We start from the raw sequence: 24385 nt of genomic DNA, 5'->3' as shown, positions 1-24385 counted from the left end.
CCAGAGATTTTCAAACCATAGTCCTGGGCGTTTTCCAAGGGGTCTTCCTTTCAACATTTCAAACCCTAACCTCCCACCCTAAACAGAAGAGAGTATAATCGGGTCCTTTCTGGATTCAGGGACTAGCCTGTGTAAGGTAACCAGCCCATCAAATACAGAGATTTCTTCAATGGCTCAGAGTTCCTCTAAAACATAAATGCATATTTTGCATTCTACTCCAAAGTATGTCCATATTTTAATATAAATACTATCTTTTTATGAGGTAAAATAAACATGCAATTAAATGTACAGATCTTAAATGTTAAATAAGTTTTAACAATTGTATATACCTATGTAATAATCACCACCCAAAATAAAAAATGACATTTTAAACTGTCAAGTGAAATTGCCATTCCAGAAATACACAAAATGTTCTTTGTGTGGCTTTGAGTAGTTCTATTATTTATCTCCTGCCTCTGTTTGAGAAGCATGGGCACCACTCTCCTCTATTTTGTAATATTATTTATATTAGTACTTATATGACAGTCTCTATGCCCATTGCATCAGAATCACTTGGAAAACTTTTAAAAATACAATTACTTGGGCCCTACACCATATTTTCTAAATCGGTGTGTTAGAACAAGTTAGGCACCTACATTTTTTTAAAGCTGTTTCATTATTTTGATGTGCAGTCCATCTTGGAACCACTAGCCCTGTACTCATGCTAGAGGCATCAGTTAACAATTAACTGTGTGATTGTCTGTTACCAGAATAATACTGTTGATTAGTCTGGACTTACAGGTTCAAGGCTAGTCTGACATTGGCAACACAGACTGCCAGTGAGCCTTATGTCTACTGCGTCAAAAGAATCACAAACAAAAGCACTCCCTATAAAGTGTAGTGAAAACTATGCTATAAATTGGACCAAATTTCCTGAATTGACATTAACTGGTTTTGCAAAAAGGATATATTCTCAATGGACTGGATTTTGTCCTTTAGCAAAGGGAAATGTCAACAAGACTGTTTAAACTTGCTTTCACCTTTATATCTTTGGTTCAGGGTGCAAGATTCCACTGTTCACTTGGTCAGATGATTGAGCAGAAGTGATGACAGTCCTCCTCCCCAGGATTCACAGGCGCTGGGAGCAACTCCTTGCAATCCAACTGTGATTATAGGATTCTTCTGTGATTTATCCAAGGCACTTCCATGCAGACTTTGTAAGCATTAACCACAGTTTTTATTACTTTCATTGGTGGTAGACATGGAATTTTATTTGTCGGATGTTTTGTTGGAATTTTTTGTTTGCTTTTGTTTATTTGTCCATGGAAGGAGGTCAGAGAAGGAATGAGTCTAATTTTTTTTTTTTTTTAAAGAAAAAGCTAACATAACGATAATAGGCTCTCTAAACAGGGGAGCCAGTCATCAAAGTGTACAACTGACCGGATTCTGTTGGGAGAACAGGGAGAGGGGGTCAGCATCCCCTTCATTAGAGATGGCCTGTGTTTCTTCTAGCAATCCGGGTTGTTTAGACAATCAGGAAGGAGCTTATCAGCCTGGTTAGTGGCCAGACACATTCTGTAAGAGGTCCTTAGATTCGGTTGTGATTTAGGGCCATTCAAGCCTGAACATAGGGTACCTCAGTTCATTGTCCCTGTTTCCTAGCAGAAGAGATCTGGTAGATCATATTGAGGCCATGCAGTGTTATAAAAGAAGATCAGTTCTTTCTTAAATTTCACAATTCAAATTGTCTCCAGTTCGTTAAAAGGCGTGCCATGGGAAAGTCCTTGGGAACTGAAGAAGCCTAGAGAAGGTTCATTATCAAAAATCGCTCCTTACTCCTAGGTGGTGTCCCACGCAGGATATGTTGGGAGTTTTGGATATCCAGGTGACTGGAGGCATCCCTCCAACAAAATCACTATTGATCACCCTCCCTGCTGTAAAGTAAAGGCCCCATAGGAGGGATTGCCTGTGTCCCCTCTCTTCCCCATTGCATTCTAGACCTCAAACGGATGCTGGTGAATGGACCAAAATACAGTGTCCTGCCATACTGTGAAGAACCTGCCATTTCTAACCCATAGAGAACACCAGAAAAGTTTTACAAGGGAAAAGTACTCCATTTAGTAACTTAAGTAGTCAATAAAGGACGTTGAAGAAAAACAGTAAAGATAGAAATCCACCGTGATCTAAGCAGCATTCCAGTGCATATAGTCCTTATAACCGACTAACCTAGGAAATGGTCCCCCAGTTTTAATTTAATTGGGTACTGGTTTCTGCCAGCTCTAAGTAGAATTCTTGTGGCCTGGAGCACCTAGACCAGAGGCGTGATGGGGATCATATTAGACGGATGAGGAGGAAACCTTACAGGGGACTCTTAAGATTGGCAGGCGTCCTAGTGACTTAGGGGGCAGTCCCAAGCCTAAGGACAGGAATAAAGAAAAAGAAACAAACAAAAGGACAGGAATAAAGAGAGGGCATCAAGTTTCTGGGTGTTATTACTATTCTGGCCAATGTACTAATTTCCAGCCAAAAGGCAGGCTTTTCCCTCCCCATAGAGTAGCCACGGGCTGGAGGATTGCAGCCTGAGCAACTCACGTGGAAGTGTTTGACTAAAAGCCAGCAGGCCCCTTGAAACGCCCCTGAAATGAAAGTAAAGGGAAGAGAAGAGGAATTACCCTTCAGATTTGCAGTGAGGCTCAGAGTCCAGATGAAAAGACTCGAGCCCCACGTGGGCTGCCAAAATGATGACATTTGGAAGAATTTTGGGTTCGAGAGCGAATGGCTAAGAATTCTTGAGATGTTTCTGGTGCAAAAGAGTAATTTTATTATAGCACTGGGACAGGACCTGTGGGCAGAAAGAACTGCCCCAGGATTGTGAGGAGTGACTGATTATATTCTTCTAAGTTTGTGGAGGGAGTGGCGATAGAGATAAAGTTCCTAAGGAATTTTGAAGCAAGGCTCTTAGGACCTTGGGGCTTGGGGGCTAGCTGCTGTTAAGATAAGGTTATTTTTAGTCTTTAATAAAATATAAACATGAAGGCATTAAGGCAGCCATGAGTTCCTTGAGGAGAGCCATTACTGAGCATGTCTCAAGGGTCTCCCAGTGGGCTGTCAGCTGTAAGGAGATTTAATTTAACCTGCATTTCTCTTGCCTTGTTCTTCTCATCAGCTTCTAAATGTTGTAGAAGGCCTCCTGAGGCCCCCAAATTATGGCAGTATGTTTTAATTTCAGTAAACTAACAAGGACACTAAACATCCTTGTGATTATTAAAGCACATAACACCACCTGCACCTGTGAGAGATTATCTCACAAACTTATTTTATCAAGATGGCAAGTGTTTGGTTATCAAATGAAGAAATGAAGTAAGGTTATGTGTGATACATGATAGAATGGCTGAAAAGAAAAGTGGCTGAAATAAAAGAAGAGAAAACTGAAACCAAATATCTTAAATACTAACAAAAAGCAAGCGACAATAACAAAAAAGGGAAATCTATGTAGAGTTCTACTTTTAAAAAAATCTGTTTTGGGGGCACCTGGGTGGTTTAGTGGGTTAAATCCTCTGCCTTTGGCTCAGGTCATGATCCCGGGGTCCTGGGATCGAGCCCTGCATTGGGCTCTCTGCTCGGCAGAGAGCTGCTTCCTCCTCTCTCTCTGTCTGCCTCTCTGCCTCCTTGTGATCTCTGTCAAATAAATAAATAAAATCTTTAAAAGAAAATCTGTTTTTAAAACTAACATGGAAAACTGAACAGCAGGAAATGTGCTGTAAGCAATACATTAGCATAAACAGCAGAAAATAAAATATTTAATAAAATTGTTCTTTGAGGCAAATAGGTGACATTGATTATTTTTGCTTCCAGTTAAATTTATGGACTGCAAATTACTAATGCTCAGAAATAGGCTTGAAGCAAAACCAGCAGAAAACATTTTTTTCATTGAGGTGTCAGGGTCAGACTGAAGGCCCCTTAGCAGGGGACGGGCGCTGGGTGTTTTTCCCATTTGCCCTGTGATCTAGGGAAAATTTGGGTTCTGCCCTTGGCTTGGACAGCCAAGCACCTTTGCTCCACATTTGAGTGGTGAGATAGACCCAGACTGGATCCAGAAGCACCCTGGGGCAGAAACTGAAGAAACATGAATTCCGTCTTTTAGCTTTACCTTCATCCATTGTGTGTTTGGTTGTGGGGTTTTCGTTTTTTTAAATTTAAATTTAGGGTAGTTTGGCATGAACAATCGTTAAATCACTAATAAACATGTTTACTTTGTGTAAAGTGCACCAGAAATGGTGACAACTGTACATCATGCTATGACAACGTGAGAGATTTATCTGAAATGGCCTTGAAACCGTACTCTTGTATTTCTCCATATGCTAGAACTCCACACTTGGGGTGGCCCATGGGGTGGAGTGGGGAGCAGCAGCTCTCACTTAGGAAACATGGTACCCGCAGTTAAGCATTTCTGCTTTCATGTTTCTTCTGTTTGGCCATTAGCCTTCATTGCAGCGCCTTTGTACTTTATTGTTTTGTGTTTTTTTAAATCTGTTTGCTGTGTCAGCAAAACAGAGCATCCCCTCTAGGGCAGAATCTCTGACTGATTCCCAGGGTTTGGCGTTAAACCGCTGGGTGTAACCCAGATGAGGGACAGCTTCCTGATGAAGAGCTTAAGCTCTTAAACTTCTTTCTGTATCATAACCTTTGAGTTCTTTGGCACTTACCTGTGATTTATTGTTTTATTTACTTTAAAATGTGTTTATATTTAACATTTGTGACATCTTTCAGACGCATGAATAGGAACAGGGATTGATACATACACATGTCCTCAGCCCCAGCTTAAGAAAGACATTACAGAGGTGCCTGGGAGGGACGCCTGGGTGGCTCAGTTGGTTAAGTGTCTGCCTTCGGCTCAGGTCATGATCCCAGGGTCCTGGGATGGAGTTCGGCATCGGGCTCCCTGCTCAGCGGTTTCTCTCTGGAATCTGCTGTTTTTATATTCCAGCACCAATCCTACACTATCTTAATTTCTATATATTTTAGAATAAGTCTTACGTTGGTAGGAAAGTCCTTCAACGTTGTGCTTTTGAAACTATCTTGTTTGTTATCAGTGTCCTAAGCTGCTATAACTGATTACCACAAACTTAGTGGCTTTAAACAACTCAAGTTTATTATCTTACAGTTCTATAGTTCAGAAGTCTGAAATGGGTCTCCTTGGGATAGTATCAAAGTATTGACAGGATTGTATTCCTTTCTGGAGGCTTTAAGAGAGAATCCGTGCCTTGTTACTTCTCACTTCTTGAGGCTTCCCACATTCTTGGCTCCATTTTCAAGGTGAACAATAGCAAAACCGTCCCATGCTACCGTCCCTCTGGTTCTCCTTCTTCTACTTCTTTCACTCATAAAGACACTGGTGATTCCATTCCATTACTCACGTAAGCAGGATAATCTCCCCATTTTACAGTCAGCTTTTTTTTTTTTTTTTTTTTAGATTTTATTTATTTATTTGAGAGAGAGAGAGTGAGGGAGAGCATGAGAGGGGAGAAAGTCAGAGGGAGAAGCAGACTCCCTGCAGAGCTGGGAGCCCGATGCCAGACTCGATCCCAGGAGTCTGGAATCATGACCTGAGCCAAAGGTTGTGACTTAAACAACTGAGCCACCCAAGCGCCCTACAGTCAGCTCTTTAGCAACTTTAATAACCCTTTGCCCTGTAACCAAACGTATGCCCAGGTTCTGGGGATTAGGATTTGAACATATTTATATATTTTTAAATTTTTTTAAAATTAGGAAATTTTTTTTAAAGATTTGATTTATTTATTTGATGGGGGCAGGATGTGGCACATGCAGAGGGTGGGCAGGCAGTAGGAGAGAGAGAAGCAGACCCTCATGGAGCAGGGAGCCCAATGTGGGGCTCGATCCCAGGACCCTGGGATCATGACCTGAGCCGAAGGCAGATGCTTACTCAAACAAGCCACCCAGGCACCCAGGAATACAACATTCTTGCCAGCCTTACTTGTCCCTTGCGGGCCAGAGCAGTTTAAATGAAGTCATTGGGCAGGGATCTGGGGAAAACTGACTGCACTGGCAGATACCCTCTTAGTTCTTTCTCCGGCTCGCAGCTTAGTGGACTTGGCTACCAGAGCTGCAGCAGTCTGGTAGAGAGCCTGTGCCTCCGGACTGTAAATTTTACAAGGTCGCCGGGTGGCGAGAGGAGGCCAGAGGTGGGTGTCTGCCCTTCCTCCAGGTTAGTCAGGTTCTGATACAGGCTTAAGCGGTTAGCTCTGATGAAACCGTTTTTTTTGAGGGCAGGCCGCCCAAAGAACAGAATGCCCTGGCTGCTTTCCCCTTCTCCCTGCCAGAAACAGGAGATTTCTTCCCAGTGCTCACTGTAAGAACCTAGCAGAGCTCCTGGAGCTAAAACTCAGAAAAGCCTGGCCCTCCTGCCATGTGTAGCATTGATCCTCCCTGAGCCTCCAAAGTTTGTCTGTTACAGTTTTTTTGGTTTTTTTCTTTTCTTTTCTTTTCTTTTTTTTTTTTTTTTTTAAGATTTTATTTATTTGACACAGAGAGAGAGAGAGAACAAGCAGGGGGAGGAGCAGAGGGAGAAGCAGGCTCCCTTCTGAGCAGGGAGCCCGATGTGGGGCTGGATCCCTGTACCCTGGGATCATGACCTGAGCCAAAGGCAGATGCTTAACAGACTGAGCCACCCAGGGGCCCATCAGTTACAGTTTAAGTTTTCATGTGCTAATCCTTGTTCCCACGGAGGTCGCAGATCCAGTAAGTGGGGATTCTCTGCGTCCACCTGTCTGTCTTTCTAATTTTGACCTCAGTTCTCTGCAATAATTAAGAAGACTTGTTGGTTTTTGGATTGTTCAGGTTTTGGCTCATTAACAATAGGATGGCTCCTGCTAGGCTCCTTGTACACCACACTAGATGCCAGAAGTCTCAGCTGTTGTTTTTTTTTCTTATGTTTTTCATTTATTGGCAAAAACAGGGTAACATTGAGGAAAGCATTTTAAATCCCCATTATGTGAGCTTCTGTGTTTTTGTTAATTCACATTCTTTTCCAATCTTTGTTCACCTGTGTACATATTTTATTAGCTATTTGCATTGTAAATATAGAAATGTTTTCATTATATGTTAATTTAGCACGTCTTAGATATCATCCATTATCAGAGTCTTCATTACTGTCTTTTCAATGCTTGCTTAATGTTCCACCTGATATATATACATCAATTTTCATAACTTCATTCATATTGAGTATTGTTTGTTTCCAACTTTCACCTGTTGGGAGTCATTCTTTGCTTTTAGCTGGCATCCATTTATTGAACACTAAGTACTTTACATCATATATTTACATTTTCAACTTAGAGATGAAGAAACAGAAGCTTATCATAAATAATTTACTCAAGGTTATGAAATGAGTAAATCAGAGCCAGGATTTGAACTTGGATATGTTGAAACCTCTAAAGCCTGTATTCTTTACTTCCATGGTACACTGTCATTTCAACTAACTTGTTTTTCAAATGACTCCTAAGATAAAGTCCCAGAAGTAGACTTTATAGAGAAGTGATTCATAAGAGGAATTACAGAGAAGGATTACAGAGAAGTGATTCATAAGAGGAATTGTCAAACTTTTATCCCCCATTAAAAAAATCATTATCACTTTACTAGTTTACCCTAATTCTTTTTTCAATAGTACCTTGGAATAGTACCAGTTAATGTTTATTTTGTACATAAGTTTAAAATCTTTCAAAGTATTTGTTGATGATTGTTTTCTTCCCATTTAAATGTGTTCCTGTTCATTGCCTGTTTATAACTGTTGTGTTGATGTTTATATTTTGCATGTAAATTTCTGTCAATCTGTTTCTTCTATTATGTTACCTGCTTCAAATTTTAGAAAGTGGTTTAATCAAGTATCTGATATCAGATTCTAATTTATGCTAGTTTTCCTATCATTCAATAGTAAACTCTTGATTTTGAGTTTATTTTGGTATATAGCCCAAGATATTTAAACTTAATTCCAAATTGCTTGTAATTCAGGCTGCCTGGGTGGCTCAGTCGGTTCAGCATCTGTGTCTGGCTCAGGTCATGATCCCAGAGTCCTGCGATTGAGTCCCATGTCAGGCTCCTTGCTCAGGAGGGAAGTTGCTTCTCCCTCTCCCAGCCTAAAGTAAATCAATAAAATCTTTAGAAAAAATTGCTTGTAATTCAGTCATCCCAATATCACTTATTCAGTCAAATGCTTCCTCCCCTTGTTATGAGTGCAGGAGCATAAAAAGAATGTAGGCTTTGAACAAAATCAATTTGGGTTAAATCCTGGCTCTGGATATTGATCCCCTTCGAGTTTAGGAGTAATCTCTTTCCAAAGAAGAGCTAGACTATTCTCTGCTTTGCCCCTAGTGCCAAGGAATGTAGCCCCAGCCTATCGTGGAAGATTCTGAGACCTTCTTATCTAACTCCACACTTCCACCAGCCTCAGAAAGCCCTGAGTTTGGAGGACTTGGACCCTCATGTCAAATAAAGCTTGTGTTAGTAACCAGGCCCCACAGGACTTGTGTTAGTAACCAGGATGCAGCTGTGGCTGAGCTAGGACCTTTGCCAGAGGCACACATGTAATTACCAATCTAACCAAAGAAGATAAACCCCTTTGGTGCCTCCAGGAAGAGAGATAAAGGTGGAGAGGCTGACCATTTCTCTAGACCTCTACCATACCATGGGTGGAGAAGACAGCCAAGTTAGGGAATAGGCTGGAAGGTCACTGTCATTCTCGCTGGTGCACTGCCCTATAACTGAATATCACGACCACCTGCCTATGCCGTGGGTCACACACACATTCTCACCATGCTCGTGTCAAGAGCCTCCTCTCTAGATACTCAGAACCCATAGCATTTGGACCTATTTGTCCACCTTTTGCTGCTGGTGATCTTGACTGTGCCTCCCCCAAACATATACCTCCTGGCTTCTCCACAGGAGAAAGTCGGTGGACTTTGACATGTTTTTTCTAGTGCTGTGTTTTGCTTTCGCTTTTGTTGTTGTTTTCACATTTCCTGCTATCATTCACTTTCAGTGTTTCCAGGCTATTTTATGAAGGATTTTTCTTCTGCCCTGGGGACCAGAGTCCCTGGGCTGTAGCACTCACCACCTTGTTCTTCACAGGATCCAGGGCATCTGCACCATTATGCTGGTCCTGGGATCTGGTTTTTCACTCCGGAGCTCTGGCATATGAGAGCACAGGGGCGATGGACTCGTGGTGATGTCTCACCGCTCCAGCCTTAGTGATGTTGTATCCAGACACTTAGTAATCACAAAGTGCCTTTACGTTGCCCACATTTCTGAGCACACCTCCCTGGAAAATTTGACCTGTGATTTTGGGACATCATGTTTTCCATGCACTGTCTGTGTTTCTCCTAGATATCCAGCCTTCAGGTCTTCATTGTCTAGAAGGTGGTTCTCCCAGTGACTCTAATTTCCAACAAAGAAGTGGAAGAGAAACTTCCCAAGGGCTTTGAAAAACAATTCCATGCTGACAGTCATTGAGGCTCATTTCAGAGAAACTGATGATCATTCTTGGAGGATGAAGAAGGCGAAGGCTCGCTGGAAGCTATAAATATTCCAGAAGAGCAGAGTGGCTGCAAGTGGCCCTGTCATTCTTTTCTCTGAAGACTGACTGGCGGTGGAAGAAGCCTTCTCTGGCTCTTTCCTTGCTCCCTGGTCAAACTCTCTGGAACACGGTATAAGACTTCCATCCTCAGTGATTCAGTTTCAACCCCTAAGGATTTAAGATATGTTTTTGAGAAGGAAACCAATACATTTTGGCCAAACACAGGTGATTTTTCTTATCTATAAATGTATAATTTAAGTGTATAGATGGAGTCTCTATTTATATAACAAAATATCTGTGTTGTTCTTGTTTTATTCTTTTAAAATCAGGAACTTTATTTAAACAAAGGAAAACCATTCACAATCTGGTTCTACAATGATGTTCCTGTTAAGACCAAAGACAAGAATTGAATCCTTTAGCTGACATGGACCTAGTTGTTTTGGGAGGTGTTTTGGGATTTTTGTTTTGTTTTGTTTTTACTTTGGTTTGAGTATTTAAATACTTTGCGGCCCATTTTCACCAAATATGGTGGAAACACTTGGAAGTCTGCCCAATTGGGGAGGCACCCGGGAAATAAAGGTGATGGTTCAGACTCCTGTCTTGGACAGTGAGGGAAAGATAGGAGTCAGAATATAGGATCTCTGTGCCTTTAACTTCTAGCCCAGTGACATTCCAAGCGTGACCCCATCCCCTGACCATCGTCATCATCAGTCAGCTAGGAACTTGTTAGGGAATGCAGATTCTCAGGCCTGGTCCCACGCTGGCTGAATCAAAACTCCCAGGCACGGGGATCTATGCGGGCAAACCCTCCAGGTGACTCTGAAGGCATGCTAGCATTTGAGAGCCCCCATGAATCTCTCTTTCTGCCACAGTTAAACTGGAGTCTGCCCAGTGGCCTTTGAAGGCCAGTGGCCTTTGACTGATAAATGGCCACAGTTCTTCAGTATGTGCTGGGGGGACTGGACCGGGGGAGCCAGGGGGCCTGATTTCTACCCTATTCACTAGAGTTTTCCCTCACCTGGAGACTAGAATTTTACCATTTGGTTTCATGCTTTATGCAGCAAGATGAGAAGCTGAAATGAAGGCTGTTAAAATGACTTGAAAATTTTAGCCTGTGACATGTAAAATCATCGATATAAAATGTTGTCCATATAGAACCCTTAACTCAGCTAGATTTCCCTTTTCACTGTGCTGCCTGTCACCAGGTGGATGGGCTGTATCACTCTGCACATCCAGTCACATCCTATGGAGGGTACCACTGTGAGAGAAGAAATTGCAACAAATTTAGAACTTATGAATATAGAAGATGCCCTAGGTCCTGGAAGCATGGCAAATAAAAATCAACTTTCATGAGTCCCACATCTGGGAAAATGGTTTTTTTTTTCCTGTTTTTCCACTGTAGAAGAGATAGATGAAGTGTTATAAATGAAAAGGAAAGGAAAGGAGGAAAAACACCGTCCATTCACTGCTTAGGCATCACTTTGCTCTGTTACTGACAAGCAATCCGACCTAGGCTGATGGTCCTGTTTGTCCACACGGTGGCAGTGGTGAACCTATATACTCGGTCTCTGCTGGGATTCTCTCTATTCACCCAAGAAAATGAAAAAGAAAGTGCCTTCTTGCATTAAACACTTGGGCATTTCAGGAAGAATTTTTATTTGACTCAAATTATGAAGGTAATTTCCCATCTGAGGAAAAAGAAAGATGACTTATAGTTAGGTTCAAGTGTCAACAATCCTTCGAGTGCTCATTTGGTATCCTAAGATAAACTAGTTAACGTGACACAAATAGGCCCTCATCAAAGGTCTGGTCCGGAGTTACATTTCTGTATGCCACTCTCTTTTTGTAAGATAATAGGTGGGATTTTTAAAAAAGTGAAATCACCACTTAGCAGATCAGTTCACAGGACTGGGTAATTTATTTGCTGTTTTGAATTCAACTTTGACTGTTGATGTCATCGTCACCTGCCACTCACAAGTGTTTACACTTGACATTTCCGATGGAGACATCAAAAGTCTTGTGGTGGATAGGTTTGCATGAAACTGTCCAAGCTAAAACCACTATGGGGCTTCCTATTCCAGGGGCCAGTCATAGAGGAGCTCACGACTAGCTGCAGTGGAGGGAAGAATCAGGAAACGAGAGGCTTTCTAGGAAATAAAAGGTCTCTTGGGACTTCTTTAATTCAGAGTCTGTAAATTAGGTGGAGGTTGGACATTATTTCCCCTTATGTAAAAGGATCTAGACAAGGATATCATGACCGTCATGAGAATCAATTTTTAAACCATTTGGAAACTCACAGTGTCGTTGGAGGCATTCTCTCAGATACACATGGAAGCATAGACCATGCTGGTTCCTTAAGGACTTGGCAGGTCCCTCCGGCTTTGTTCCACAGGATATGCCATTTCCTTTGCTGATTTTTCCTGCCTCCTTTCCCAGTCCTGGGACTGTTATTCTCCCTGACAAGTCAAGAATGACAAGATCTTTTATTAAAATGATCAGTAGTTCTATATATAAATTTCTAAATGTGTATGCCTGCCTCTGAAATTATCTTATTAAGAGCACCTTAATAATAGTCCTTTCATTTTATTGCAGAAGATACTATTGTAATAGTATGGTGAAGAAGAAATACAGCTAATTTTCGAGATTAATCACTTAGCAGGGTGGAACTACAAGTTCACATGTATAAAAATAACTAGTGATTGACATGTTACCAAATTTCCACCAAATAGATTGCCATATACTTTAGACGTTGATTTCTTTTTCTCACGATCCCAAGAACCTTCCTGACCAGGATTAGGGGTGGAGGAATATTTTTCACTGGGAAATGAGAAGCAGGGGCTTCTCTGAGCAGTTAAAAATGTCACTCCAGCAAATCTCTGCCCACCCCATCGGTGAGTTCCTGCCTCCCAGCTCATGCCTGTTGGCATGCTGTGAAGTCTGTGGCTTTTCCGTCACGAGAAGCAGGGGTTCACTGGAAGACTTGGAGCACAGGAGTGTCGTGATTGACTTGCTCTTGAACTGGCTCTCATGAGCTGCTCCAGCAAGAGGAGAATGGGAGAGGACAGGGCAGCTGCAGGGGGCTGTGAGAGCCCAGGGAGTAAGGCTTGCATTGCTTCTCCCTGACTTCATTATTTGCTGCCTTCCTCTGCCCCTGGGCCAAGCCCACTGCTCTCCTTGCTGTGTGTGTTTTGTTTTGTTTAAGATTTTATTTGTTTACTTGACAGAGAGCGAGCATGAGCACACAAGCAGGGGGAGAGCAGAGGGAGAAAGAGAAGCCCAATGTAGGGCTCGATTCCAAGGTCCTGGGATCATGACGTGCTGAAGACACGTGCTTAACCAACTGAGCCATCCAGGTGCCCCATCTCCTTGCTGTTTCCTGAAGCTACTCAGCGAGTTCCCACCTGAGCCTTCTGACCCAGCTGTTCTCTCTGCCTAGAACAGCTCTCCCACCTCCCCAACCCCTGACCAGGCATCCATATGGTTCCTCTCTGACCTCTGGCAGACCTCACCTCATAGGGGCCTTCCGTGACCTTCCTGTTTAAAATCGCCCCCACCCAGGCCAAGCCCTCCCTGGCCCCTTCCCTGCCTTTATTTCTCCTTTGCGCTTGCTGCTGTCTGACATCCTAGGGATTGATTTGATTGTGGTCTGTCTCCCCTTCCATCCTGAGGGGTGCTGGCTGGGAAAGGGCCTAGCTTGCTCAGGGCTGTGCCCAACACCACAACCTGCGTCTGGCTCACAGTCGGGTGTCCCACGGATGTCTAAAGTGAGCACCCTCCTGGCTCGGCTGTTTTCCTGGCAGGGGGATTCGGGGCACCTCATGGGCCCACGCCCCCTTCTCAGAGGGTTACAGTGAGCAGAGTGGATGAAGCAGGGTACGGAGATGCACTGTCACCTAGACGGGGGCCCTGGCACCAGGCTTTCCTGCAGTTTGAGCCTACCTGTCAAATGCCCTCCAATGGAAGAGGGTATGAATCTACCTTTTTCAGGCTTAGCATATACCCCTACTCACCATTTTGTTTAGGGTCCAGGTTCAGGCCAGCTCTAGAGATCTGTTGACGGGTTTGCAAGAAGGCGAGGACTTCCAGAACTTTCTTCTTCCCAGGCAGCCCCTACACCCATCCCAGCCCACCTGTGCTTTCCGTTGTGAGCCAGCCCCTGGTAATCACATCTGGATGATGTCCTGCCCCATTATAACTGTGCCCCCTCTCCTACCTGGTTTGCCCTTCGAAGTGTCTGCTTTGGGCCTTGTTTGGTTTTTCCTGAAACATTTGTTAGTACCAAATAAAGAGGGAAAGCCAGTGTCTGCCAATCTGGTTTAAATGACTGCTGTTTCCCCACTCTTCAAGAAGGGCAAACTGTTGTAGCTATTTTTATCATAATTACTCATTCTCTCCTAGCTCGTTAAGCTCGTCTCTTTCAAGTGTGAACACCTGGTAGACTCTTCTTCCTAACCACTTATTACGGACCCACCTTCGTTCACACACAAATGGTTGCCATGTATAGCTCTTCTACCAGGCACCTTTTGTAAATAATCTAAATTTTATTTTCTCGAAACAGAAAGAAATATGCTATCTTGCCGGCTCCCCAGTTTTCTGGTTTTACTGTGTGGCAGTCCTGAGACTTAAACACACGTCCTCTGTCCCCACGTAAATTGGTGAGACACCACTCTTAGCTGAGAACAGGGGATGCTCTGGCCCCCAGGAACTTCTGACCTGGCTCCACCAGGCACTGGTTCGTACAACTCTCCCCACCCCTAGCCTCAGTTTCCCCACCTCTTCATGAGGCCATTGCCTAATACTTGAGAAATATAGGGAATGTGTCTTTGAAGATGAAAGTACCCCCCCAGACCACTCCCCATTATCATTTTGGAGCTAGAGGGGGAAATGGAAACTAGATTTTGAGGCTGTTAAAATTATTCCTTGCTGGTCTTCAGAGGCAAAATTCAGATAAGAGAGCTTATCAATGATACTTTTGTTTCTTACTCAGAAACTCATGACTGCTTACTCAAAGGCGCCTTGTTCTAATCTTCAAACATTGTTCAGTGTCCCAGATGAATGGCAACAAGTCCCGGGGTTTGGTATTTGGTGTACTTACCCCCTGGGGCGAGGAGCAACAGCAGGAGAAAGGAGAGGGGTGGGATGAGCCCTGCTCAGCCTGAGAAATGTTTGCTTTTGCAAGGATCCTGCCTGAGCATCCCTCGTCCTTGTTCTGTTGTTGAAAATACTTGGGGCTATTTTTATTTCTGGGCCGTTTAAGAGAAAAATAAGAGGAAATTTGCGGCCTGGAGAGTTTGGTTTTAAAAGGCAAACACGGGAGTTATGAGTCAGAGTCGGACAGGGTGTCCGTTGTCTTTTTAAAAAACGGAGATAGGATTCCTTGATTCATCTCTGTTATCTTGATGTTTAATCTGGATTCCTGGGCACTTGGTCAGCCCCAGAACCTCTCCACAGAGCAAGTGGCCTAGCCTTGGCAAGGCCCCTGGTAAATCTGTGTGTAGGGGGAGGGCCTTCAGGCGGGAGGCCAGGCTGTTTTTCAAGGGGGAATTGGATGATTCGGTGTAATGCCCGACCATTAGAAATAAAAACTCCTGTTCTTGGGAAAAAAACCACACAGAAGTGTCGTCGTCAGTGACCTAATTTACTTCTAATCTCTTAGGGTAACACCCACAAAGCTGAGTTTACTTTCTAGAAAAGTCTAGAATATTTTCTAGAAAATTCTGGTTTATTTTCTAGAATATGGCATTTTACTGCTGCAAAAAGATTTTATTTCCAAATGGATACACTTTGGAGCAAGAGTTCTGGAATCGCAGAGACAGAGGTTGAGAAGATGATGATGTACACTGATACTTGTCAAATTCAGGAAGGTGGGGAAAAAATGCTTTGATTGGGAGACTTCTTTTTAACTGCCCATAACGGAGAGTAGGTACTGGCATTTAAGTAGAAGTCAGAAGCTTCTCTGCACCAAAGAAAGAATCCTGTGCTAAGAAGGACTTACCCTTTATGTTCAGTACCGACCAAAGGAAGGCAGGGAGAATTTTAATCCATGGGATCTTCCTGGCCAGGAAAGCCGAGCTGTATTACTGGGATCACAACAGTCAGAGCTGGCGTAGAGGTTGACCTGCCTGTGTGGAGAGAGGACAGGTGGTGGGATGTGGTTAATAGGCCCCCGAATTCTGTAAAATAATTGTAGTCATCATTCTGGCCTAAAACCTAAGTGTGTGGCTAGGAAGGTGAGTGGTGACGTGCTCGTGTCTTGCTGAACCCCAGGTTAGAAAATCGTGGCCAATGCTGGTTCTGTTTTGGAAACGTTCTAAAACCAGACTCACAACGCGAGCCATGTTAAATGTCTCCTGCTACGTGTTTGGAGAGAAACACATACTCTTTTATTAGGCACATGAAAAAATCTTCGAGCTGCAGTGTCAGGCGGGAGCTTTAATTGCTGGGACTAATAAATCACAGCTGCAAAAGTTACATTCTTGGCAGGATTCTTTATTCGGCTGTTTCTCCCTTGCCTCCTTACGTTCCAGATTTACAGTCTGCGTTATGTCTGGGGCCGGCCGCCAGCTTGCTCTTTTCCTCTGCAGCTGCTACGTGGTTGCCCTGGGAGTCCACGCTGAGGAGCCACGTGAGGCTAGTCACCACGAGGCTGAACACTACATGGCCGCCGTGTATGAGCACCAATCCATCTTGACCTCCGACCCCCTGGCTCTCATGAGCCGCAAGGAGGCCTTGGAGCTGATGAACCAGAACCTCGACATCTATGAGCAGCAAGTGATGATCGCAGCCCAAAAGGCAAGGAAAGCTCCGGGGAGGACCCCCACCAGCTTGTCCGGTAAAACAGGGCAGCTCGCTCTTTGGTCAGTGGTTCCCGCAGGCCCTCTGGAAAACTAGTCCAGCTGGTAAAGCTGTCTCAGTTGTCCATGCACCAGCCAGCCGCCGCAGCCCTCAGGAGCCTGTGAGAGGCGCAGAATTTGGGTCCTGCCCAAGATCTGCTGAATCAATCAACATTGTACCAAGGTCTCCGGTGCTGCTTTGCTCCTCATATCTGAGAAGCCTGGAACTAACCCCTGGCTCTCAGTGTGGCTGTGCAGAGGGACTGCTTGTCCAGTGGGTGCCTGGTCTCATGCTCCCAGAGTCGGAGAGGGTGTGAGCTGGGTCCTGGGATTTTTTTTAAGGCTCCCCAGTGGAATCCCATGCACAGAAAAATCTGGAAACGAGCAGGGATGGGAATCTCTCACGCTCTCTGAGGCAATGAAAATAGTAAGCATCCGCAGGACTGCTGTTTGCCACCTCCTGATTATTTGGGGCTCGTTTCTGGTCCCGGTTCCAGACCATGAACAGGCTGAGAACTCAGTGCAGACAGAACGGAGATGGACAAAGGGAAGTCGGTGCCAGCCTTTGTGAGGGCTTCCTGCTTGGCCCACAGGCGCTGTTCCCGCCAGGAAGGGTGGGGTGCAGGGGGAAATCTGGGTGCCAGATGTGACTGCAAGAAAATGCCCTGTTGGGAAACCCATCACCGAAGGGGAGTTTGGGCTCTGAACGGGTGGTGGGGAGCCCAACTGCGTGAGGAGGCCCTGCCCTATCCGGTGGGAGGTGAAGCCCATGTGAGCACAGCCTTCTTCCTCCCAGACTGTAGAAGCCAGAAAGGGTGAGGCCCACAGGCCCTGCCCCAGGTGGTCCCTGTGTTTGTTCTGGGAGGTCAGGGGTCCTGGGACAGCCACTCTGTAGTGCTGCATTTTAAAATTCTAACCCATTATGTGTGTGTGTGTGTGTGTATAAAATTATAGGCAATTTTTTCTTAAATATACACATATAGAGGTGCCTGGGTGGCTCAGTTGGGCGTTTGCCTTCGGTTTGGGTCATGATCTCATGGTTCTGGGATGGAGGCCTGCTTTGGGCTCCGTGTTCATGGAAAGTCTGCTTCTCTCTCTTCTCCCTGTTTTTGCTCTCTCTCACTCTCTCAATCTCTCTCTCTCAAATACATAATACATAAATAAAATCTTTTAAAAATATATACACATATATAAAACTAAGATTGGAAGGGAACTTGAAGACCTGGTCCAGATTCTTCTGATGGGAGACACTCCTCAAAGTTCAAAGCCCCACATCCAACTTCTCCCTGAGCATCTTCTATAGCACAGCACTCCCTGACTCCTGAGAGTGGGGACTTCTGGCAAGGTCTTCCTTTCAATGAACAATAGGCTTCCCTGCAACTGCTTCCCATCATTCTGCCTTCTGAGCTAAACAGAGCAGACCAAGGCCCTTACCCTAGCAGCCATCTTCCACAGATCTGAGGACGTCGGTCATGACCCACCCCGACCCCACAAACTCAGTGTCTCTCCCCCGGGCTGTATATCCCTTCTACCAAAGACTTCCCAGATGCTCTGTGTGCCCAGAGCTGTAGGAATTTCTCCCTGTGCTGTCTGACGAGGGCAGTTTCATGTGAGATGTTGTCTCCGGAAAATCATTGGTAGACACGTCTCACTGTGGACTCATGAGGCGTTCGCTGTCCGCTCACACTCCTGAGCCTTTTTTCCACACACAGACACACGTGCTGCCAATCGCCACCCTGTCCTTATGAAGTTAATGTCTCTAACCTGAGCACCTGACCACGTTTATGCTGGGAAGTGTCCTCATTCCAGCCTGGTGGGCTATTTGGGGATCTTTACGGACATCCTGCCTATCAGTTACCTTCACGTCATTCACACATTTGATGCACACCTCACTGAGGTCTACGCTGAAGTCAGTGTAAAAAAATCCCAGGCTGTGCCCTCAGATCTGCCGATGACAGAGATCCACTCCAGAGCATTCCATGCAGAGGTGCTCGCCAGCATGGGGCTGAAGCGTCAGCCTCCTGCTTCTCCATCCTGCCCATAAGACTGTCCTAAGATGTTTGCAAACACCCTACTGAACCCCAGACACCACAGTTGTAGTATTCCCCTGCCTACCGATAACCTGCCCTTAAAGGAAACCTAGACACCATGTTCTTGTTGAACCCAGGCCGGCTGCAGGGCTTCCTTCCTTCTCTGTGTGTGGCCCAAAGGCAGGGGTGAAGCGGCTAATCATTTTTAGTGCTTCCACATCGCTCGGCTCCCTTGCGTGGTTATATGTGTTAAAGCAACTTCTAAGACACGTGGCTGCCAAGCATGTGTCAAACTTTTATATCAAACTTGCCGCAAGGCAGGGGTTCCCAAAAAATCCAATGGAAGTATCTCTGTCTTGGTAGAGGTATTTGTGGAGAAGGAAAGGAGTCCATCTTAAAGCTACTGGGCTGCTCAGTCAGCTGGATTGGCAACCTTAATTCCTCAGGAGTTCTTGATCTCATGGAGGTCTGTCAGAAAAGTGCTCATTTATCAGGAATGCTGACTGCTTTCTAGAGGGAGCGGTAATCACATTAGACCCCAAGTTCTGCCCTGGCTCAGGTTTGGTTCCTCTTCTTATTCCTGGAGAATACGTACTTCAGGAAATGCAATTTAACCTCAGTATGAATCTAATATGTATCCATAATTTAGATGCTCTTGTCCAAGGGAACCATTCAGTGTTCTCAGAGTTTTCTTTTTAATAAAGGAAAACTTGTGTCCAAGTATAATTTTCAAGACGTTAAGAACATGACTCCAATACAAATGCAGGATGGGCTTGTGTCAAAGCTGTCATTTAACTCACTGATGAATAAAGCAATCTGTAAGATGGCAAAGCTGGTTCAGAAGAGCATCTGAGGAGCAGAAGTGTGTTCACCAAATGAATGTTGAAATAAATTTGTGAATCAATACAAAACTGGCTAATGACCTACGGGGCAGGGCAAGGATCATCTCTGAGGTGATCTTCTATGAAATAACGAAGCCCAACAGGACACATTCACTGGGTAGGTCATCCTTGAGCCTGTTAACCAGTCCCCTGGCCTGTGTTAGAAAGGCAAACATTCTTCATCCTGCTTTATTTCCCAGTTTGCAATGACTTTGCTTTACAAGGTGCGACCAGATGACCAATGTCTCCTGGAAGGAGTATACACGGGCCTCATCTTTCTGGAAAGCTATTTGGTAGTGTAAAGAACTGAAAACTTTTCATATCCTAGAGCCAGTATTTTCACTTATAAGACTTCATTCTAGGGGCGCCTGGGTGGCTCAGTGGGTTAAAGCCTCTGCCTTTGGCTCAGGTCGTGATCCCAGAGTCCTGGGATCAAGCCCCACATCGGGCTCTCTGCTCAGCAGGGAGCCTGCTTCCTCCTCTCTCTGCCTGCTTCTCTGCCTACTTGTGATCTCTGTCTGTTAAATGAATAAATAAAATCTTTAAAAAAAAAAAAAAACGACTTCCTTCTAAATAAATAGTCAGAGATCCAAAGACTTGTGAACAACACTCAGCAAGTGTTTTGAGCCCCCTGAATGCAGACAGTCACCAGAAGTTGGGAACAATACAGACAGATGTCCACTGAGAATGGATGAGCTGGGTGGCCTGTTAAAGAGAATGTAGCCACGGCAAATAGTATTTCTGAAGGTAGCTGTGCAGTCTTGAGGTTCTAGGTAGTGGGAAAAGTCAAGGTGGAAAACATGTCTTTTATTATAATAAATATTTAATATCTCAATTATACACCGAGAAAAAAATGAAAAACTAAACTAATATTAACTAGTATTTTGTTTTCTGAGTTTCCTACAGTTAAACTTTCGAAGCTTTCTTAACCAGAAAAAAGTTTGCAGTGCATTCCAGAAATAAGTGACTCAAATTGCCTCTTATTTGAGATTATTCATACCTTCTCTGCCTTCCTCCTCCACCTTTCACGTTGACATTTTAAGCTGTACGTGGAGAGCAGCAGGAGAAGGAAGCCCTGCTGCTGACACCCCACTTGTTTGAATTTCATTAGGTTACTGCAGACACCACAGGTGCCCTAGGGTGCCTAGACGTCATGGAGCTGAGGGTGTCTCCAGGTGTGGGACAAAGCCTGTGGGTGGTTAGAATCCTGAAGGGAGCCTCCTCATTCCCAGGTGAACTGCAAGTAGAGAAAATCCTTATTTCTATGCTGAAATCCACACACTTGACTTTTGCCCAGCAGACCAGAAGGTCCCAAAATTGACTGCACATTAGAGTCACCGGGAAGGGGCGCCTGGGTGGCCCAGTCAGTTAAGCTCAGGTTATGATCTCAGTGTTGTGAGATGGAGCCCTGCCTTGGTCTCCCTGCGCAGTGCAGAGTTCGCTTGGGATTCTTTCTCTCCCTCAGTCTCTGCCTACCACCTCCAAAATAAATGAATAAAGTCTTTAAAAAGAAAAGAAAGAAACACCCAGGAACCTTTTGACAAACACCGTGTGGTCAGACCCAGTCAAATGAAGCAGACTTTTTAGGAGTGGGGCCCAGCGTGCCTTTTTCCAGAAGCTCCCCATCTGATTAAGATGCATGATGAGAGAGGCTCCCGGGTGGCTCAGTGGGTTAAACTTCTGTCTTTGGCCCAGATCATGATCTCAGGGTCCTGGGATCGAGTCCCACATCGGACTCTCTGCTCAGCAGGGAGCCTGCTTCCCTCTCTCTCTCTCTGCCTGCCTCTCTGCCTACTTGTGATCTCTCTCTGTCTTAAAAAAAAAAAAAAAGATGCACAATGAGTGGAAACCATGGGACTGGAGACACCCCTTCCGTGACCACGCCCAGTATCTGAGGCCTCTGTACTGTGTCCCACCTCCACCCCACCACCAGGAACCCCACGCTCCTCCCATCTGCTTGGCAAATGCCCGCTTTCCCTTCCCCTCTCCTTCCTTCCCTCCTTCCCTGACACGACCCCAGGTGTGCTTAATGGTGGTTTCTAAAGCCTTCAGCCTTGGTTCCCTCACAACTAGGCCAAGTGAGACAGCTTCCCCGAGACTAAGTTCCCTGAGGAGAGTCCAGGCACCCTGTTTATACCCCTGGTTCCCGGCACGGAACAGCAGCTTGGTGGGGGGGGTCAGACAAGTGAACGAAAGAATGAACAAATGAAAGCAGGGAGGCTTCCTGTGACCCAGTGACATGCCCTACTTCGATGTTGCTGACTTTACAGGGCGTACAGATTATAGTGTTTCCAGAAGATGGTATTCATGGATTCAACTTTACAAGAACATCTGTTTACCCGTTTTTGGACTTCATGCCATCTCCCCGGTTGGTCAGGTGGAACCCATGCCTGGAGCCCCACCGATTCAACGACACAGAGGTACGTGAGGGTCCCAGCCTTCCTCCTCAGTAGGCACAAGGCACACAGAGATGAACCCAGCTCGGGGCCAAAAGCCAAGATGTATTAAATCAAGCTGAAAGGAGACCCTGGATCCTAAACAGGAAACCCAGGCTCCCCACACTCCCTGGGCTATATATTCATTTAGTTAGAGGATGTCTAGTACTATGGGGCCTTTACTCATCTCTGGATTGTTCTATTTATTAATTACACAAGAAATACATGAATATACACTTAGAAAACAAACAAATCAATCAGAAGTAAAAAAAAGAAAAGAAAGTCACACACCCCACCCATCGCCTACTTCTCTTCCTAGAGAAACTGCCACCAACAGTTTAATGTGCATCCAACTATATTATTCTGCACATTTCGTAGTTACTGACTTCCTGTTTTTTAGCATGCTCTATTCTTTTTTTTTTTTTTTAAAGATTTTATTTATTTATTTGATAGAGAGAGATTACAAGTAGGCAGAGAGGCAGGCAGAGAGAGAGAGGAGGAAGCAGGCTCCCTTCTGATCAGAGAGCCCGATGTGGGACTCGATCCCAGGACCCTGAGATCATGACTTGAGCCGAAGGCAGCGGCTTAACCCACTGAGCCACCCAGGCGCCCCAGCATGCTCTATTCTTTTTAAAAGGAACTTTGCTATTATTTTGCAATGATTGTCCTTATACACATATTTTTGTAAATATGTCTAAGCTTTTCTATGAGGGGAGATTCCTAGAATTGGAATTTCTCAGCTACAGGGTGTGCACATTTTAAATAATTTTGAGGAGTACCAAGTTTCCCTTTTAAAAGCTCTTTCACTTTACTTCCTTAGCAATAGTTTGAGTGCCTGTGTTCCCACATTTTGGTCAATGCAAGATAGAATCATCTTTGGAATTTTTGCCAATCTTATGTAGGTTCAAAATGATCTCTCGTTATCTTAATTTGCATTTTGTCATTGCTAATCTGGTTGGGTATCTTCTCAGATGTTTGTTTTTCTATGAACTAACTCTTCATATCTCCTGCACATTTTCTGTATTTTTTTTTTACTGATTTATGATAGCTCTTTACATATTATAGATAAAATATACCTACTTTTCTATTTTAAAATTATTTCTAATTAAAATTATAAGACAAAAGGCAGGATTTAAAAAATAAATTTAAAACATGTATACCTTCTTTTTCTTTAGGTCCTCCAGCGCCTGAGTTGTATGGCCATCAAGGGAAACATGTTCCTGGTGGCCAATCTCGGGACAAAGCAGCCTTGTCATCGCAATGACCCTGGGTGCCCAAATGATGGAAGATACCAGTTTAACACGAATGTTGTGTTCAGCAATAATGGAACCCTTGTTGACCGGTACCGCAAACACAACCTGTACTTTGAGGCAGCTTTCGATGCCCCTCTCGAAGTGGATCTCATCATCTTTGATACCCCCTTTGCTGGCAAATTTGGCATCTTCACCTGCTTTGATATATTGTTCTTTGAGCCTGCCATTAGGCTCCTCCAAGACCCTGAGGTGAAGCATGTTGTGTACCCAGCTGCTTGGATGAACCAGCTCCCGCTCTTGGCAGCCATTCAGATTCAGAGAGCTTTTGCCATTGCGTTTGGCATCAACTTTCTAGCTGCTAACATCCACCACCCAACTTTGGGGATGACTGGAAGTGGTATACACAGCCCTCGGAAATCCTTTTGGCATCATGACATGGAAGACTCCAGAGGTCATCTTATAATAGCACAAGTAGCCAAAAATCCACTGGGTCTCATTGGTATGCAGAATACCACGGGTAAAATGGACCCGTCCCACAGTAAGTTTTTAGAACTCTTGGCAGGTGACCCATACTGTGAAAAGGATGCTCAGGAAGTCCACTGTGATAGAGCTACCAAATGGAACATGAACGCTCCTCCCACATTTCACTCGGAGATGATGTATGACAATTTCACCCTGGTACCTGTGTGGGGAAAGGAAGGCTACCTCCGTGTCTGTGCAAATGGCCTCTGCTGTCATTTACTTTACCAGAGGCCCACTTTGTCCAAAGAGTTGTATGCCCTGGGAGTCTTCGATGGTCTGCACACTGTGCATGGCACTTACTACGTTCAAGCTTGCGCCCTGGTCAAGTGTGGGGGTCTTGGCTTTGACACTTGTGGGCAGGAGATCACAGAGGCCACGGGGAGGTTTGCGTTTCACCTGTGGGGGAACTTCAGTACTTCCTATATATTTCCTCTGCTTCTTACTTCAGGGATGACCCTGGAAACCCCTGATCAGTTTGGCTGGGAGAGTGACTACTCTTTCCTGAGGAAGAGGGGACTGTCCTCTGGCCTGGTGACAGCAGCTCTGTACGGGCGGCTGTATGAGAGGGACTAGGGCCGTGTGGGGCCGGTGGCCCTGCCCTTTCCCAGGCTGCCGCTCAGGAGCCCTGGGACCGCCTCTCCGCCCCAGAATACCATCGTGGCAGCTGTGGGACAAAGTAGAAGAGGCTGATTCCCCCAGTAGCTTTTCCTCTTCCACGTGAATTATCGAGTCTTTTCTGGCAGTCTCTGTTCACATTTATTGTTTCCAAATCACATCTTCCTCCAGCCAATCTCTCATTTCACAGTTGGTTTTTAGAGCTAAAACAACAATAAATGTCAGTTGATATTTTGCATACCCACAAAGCA

The 24385-nt window shown here is 44.7% G+C and overlaps 1 protein-coding gene across 2 annotated transcripts; it reads left to right on the top strand.

Moving 5' to 3' along the window:
• The first annotated feature begins 1041 nt into the window (after positions 1–1041).
• BTD (biotinidase) lies at positions 1042–24385 on the top strand. Of its 2 annotated transcripts, XM_059390896.1 has the most exons (5): positions 1042–1196; positions 9376–9790; positions 16093–16357; positions 21580–21729; positions 22920–24385. In XM_059390896.1, exons 3-5 carry the CDS (start codon positions 16109–16111, stop codon positions 24090–24092), a joined length of 1572 nt encoding a protein of 523 aa, XP_059246879.1. In that variant the 5' UTR covers positions 1042–1196; positions 9376–9790; positions 16093–16108; the 3' UTR covers positions 24093–24385. The 2 variants fall into 2 exon arrangements, with proteins under 2 accessions (XP_059246879.1, XP_059246878.1); XM_059390895.1 differs by lacking the exon at positions 9376–9790.

This window comes from Mustela nigripes, chromosome 2 (genome assembly GCF_022355385.1).
Source record: "Mustela nigripes isolate SB6536 chromosome 2, MUSNIG.SB6536, whole genome shotgun sequence".
Classification (NCBI taxonomy): domain Eukaryota; kingdom Metazoa; phylum Chordata; class Mammalia; order Carnivora; family Mustelidae; genus Mustela; species Mustela nigripes.
The sequence above is the reverse complement of the archived record's forward strand: the minus strand, read 5'-3'. Positions and strand labels throughout refer to the sequence as shown.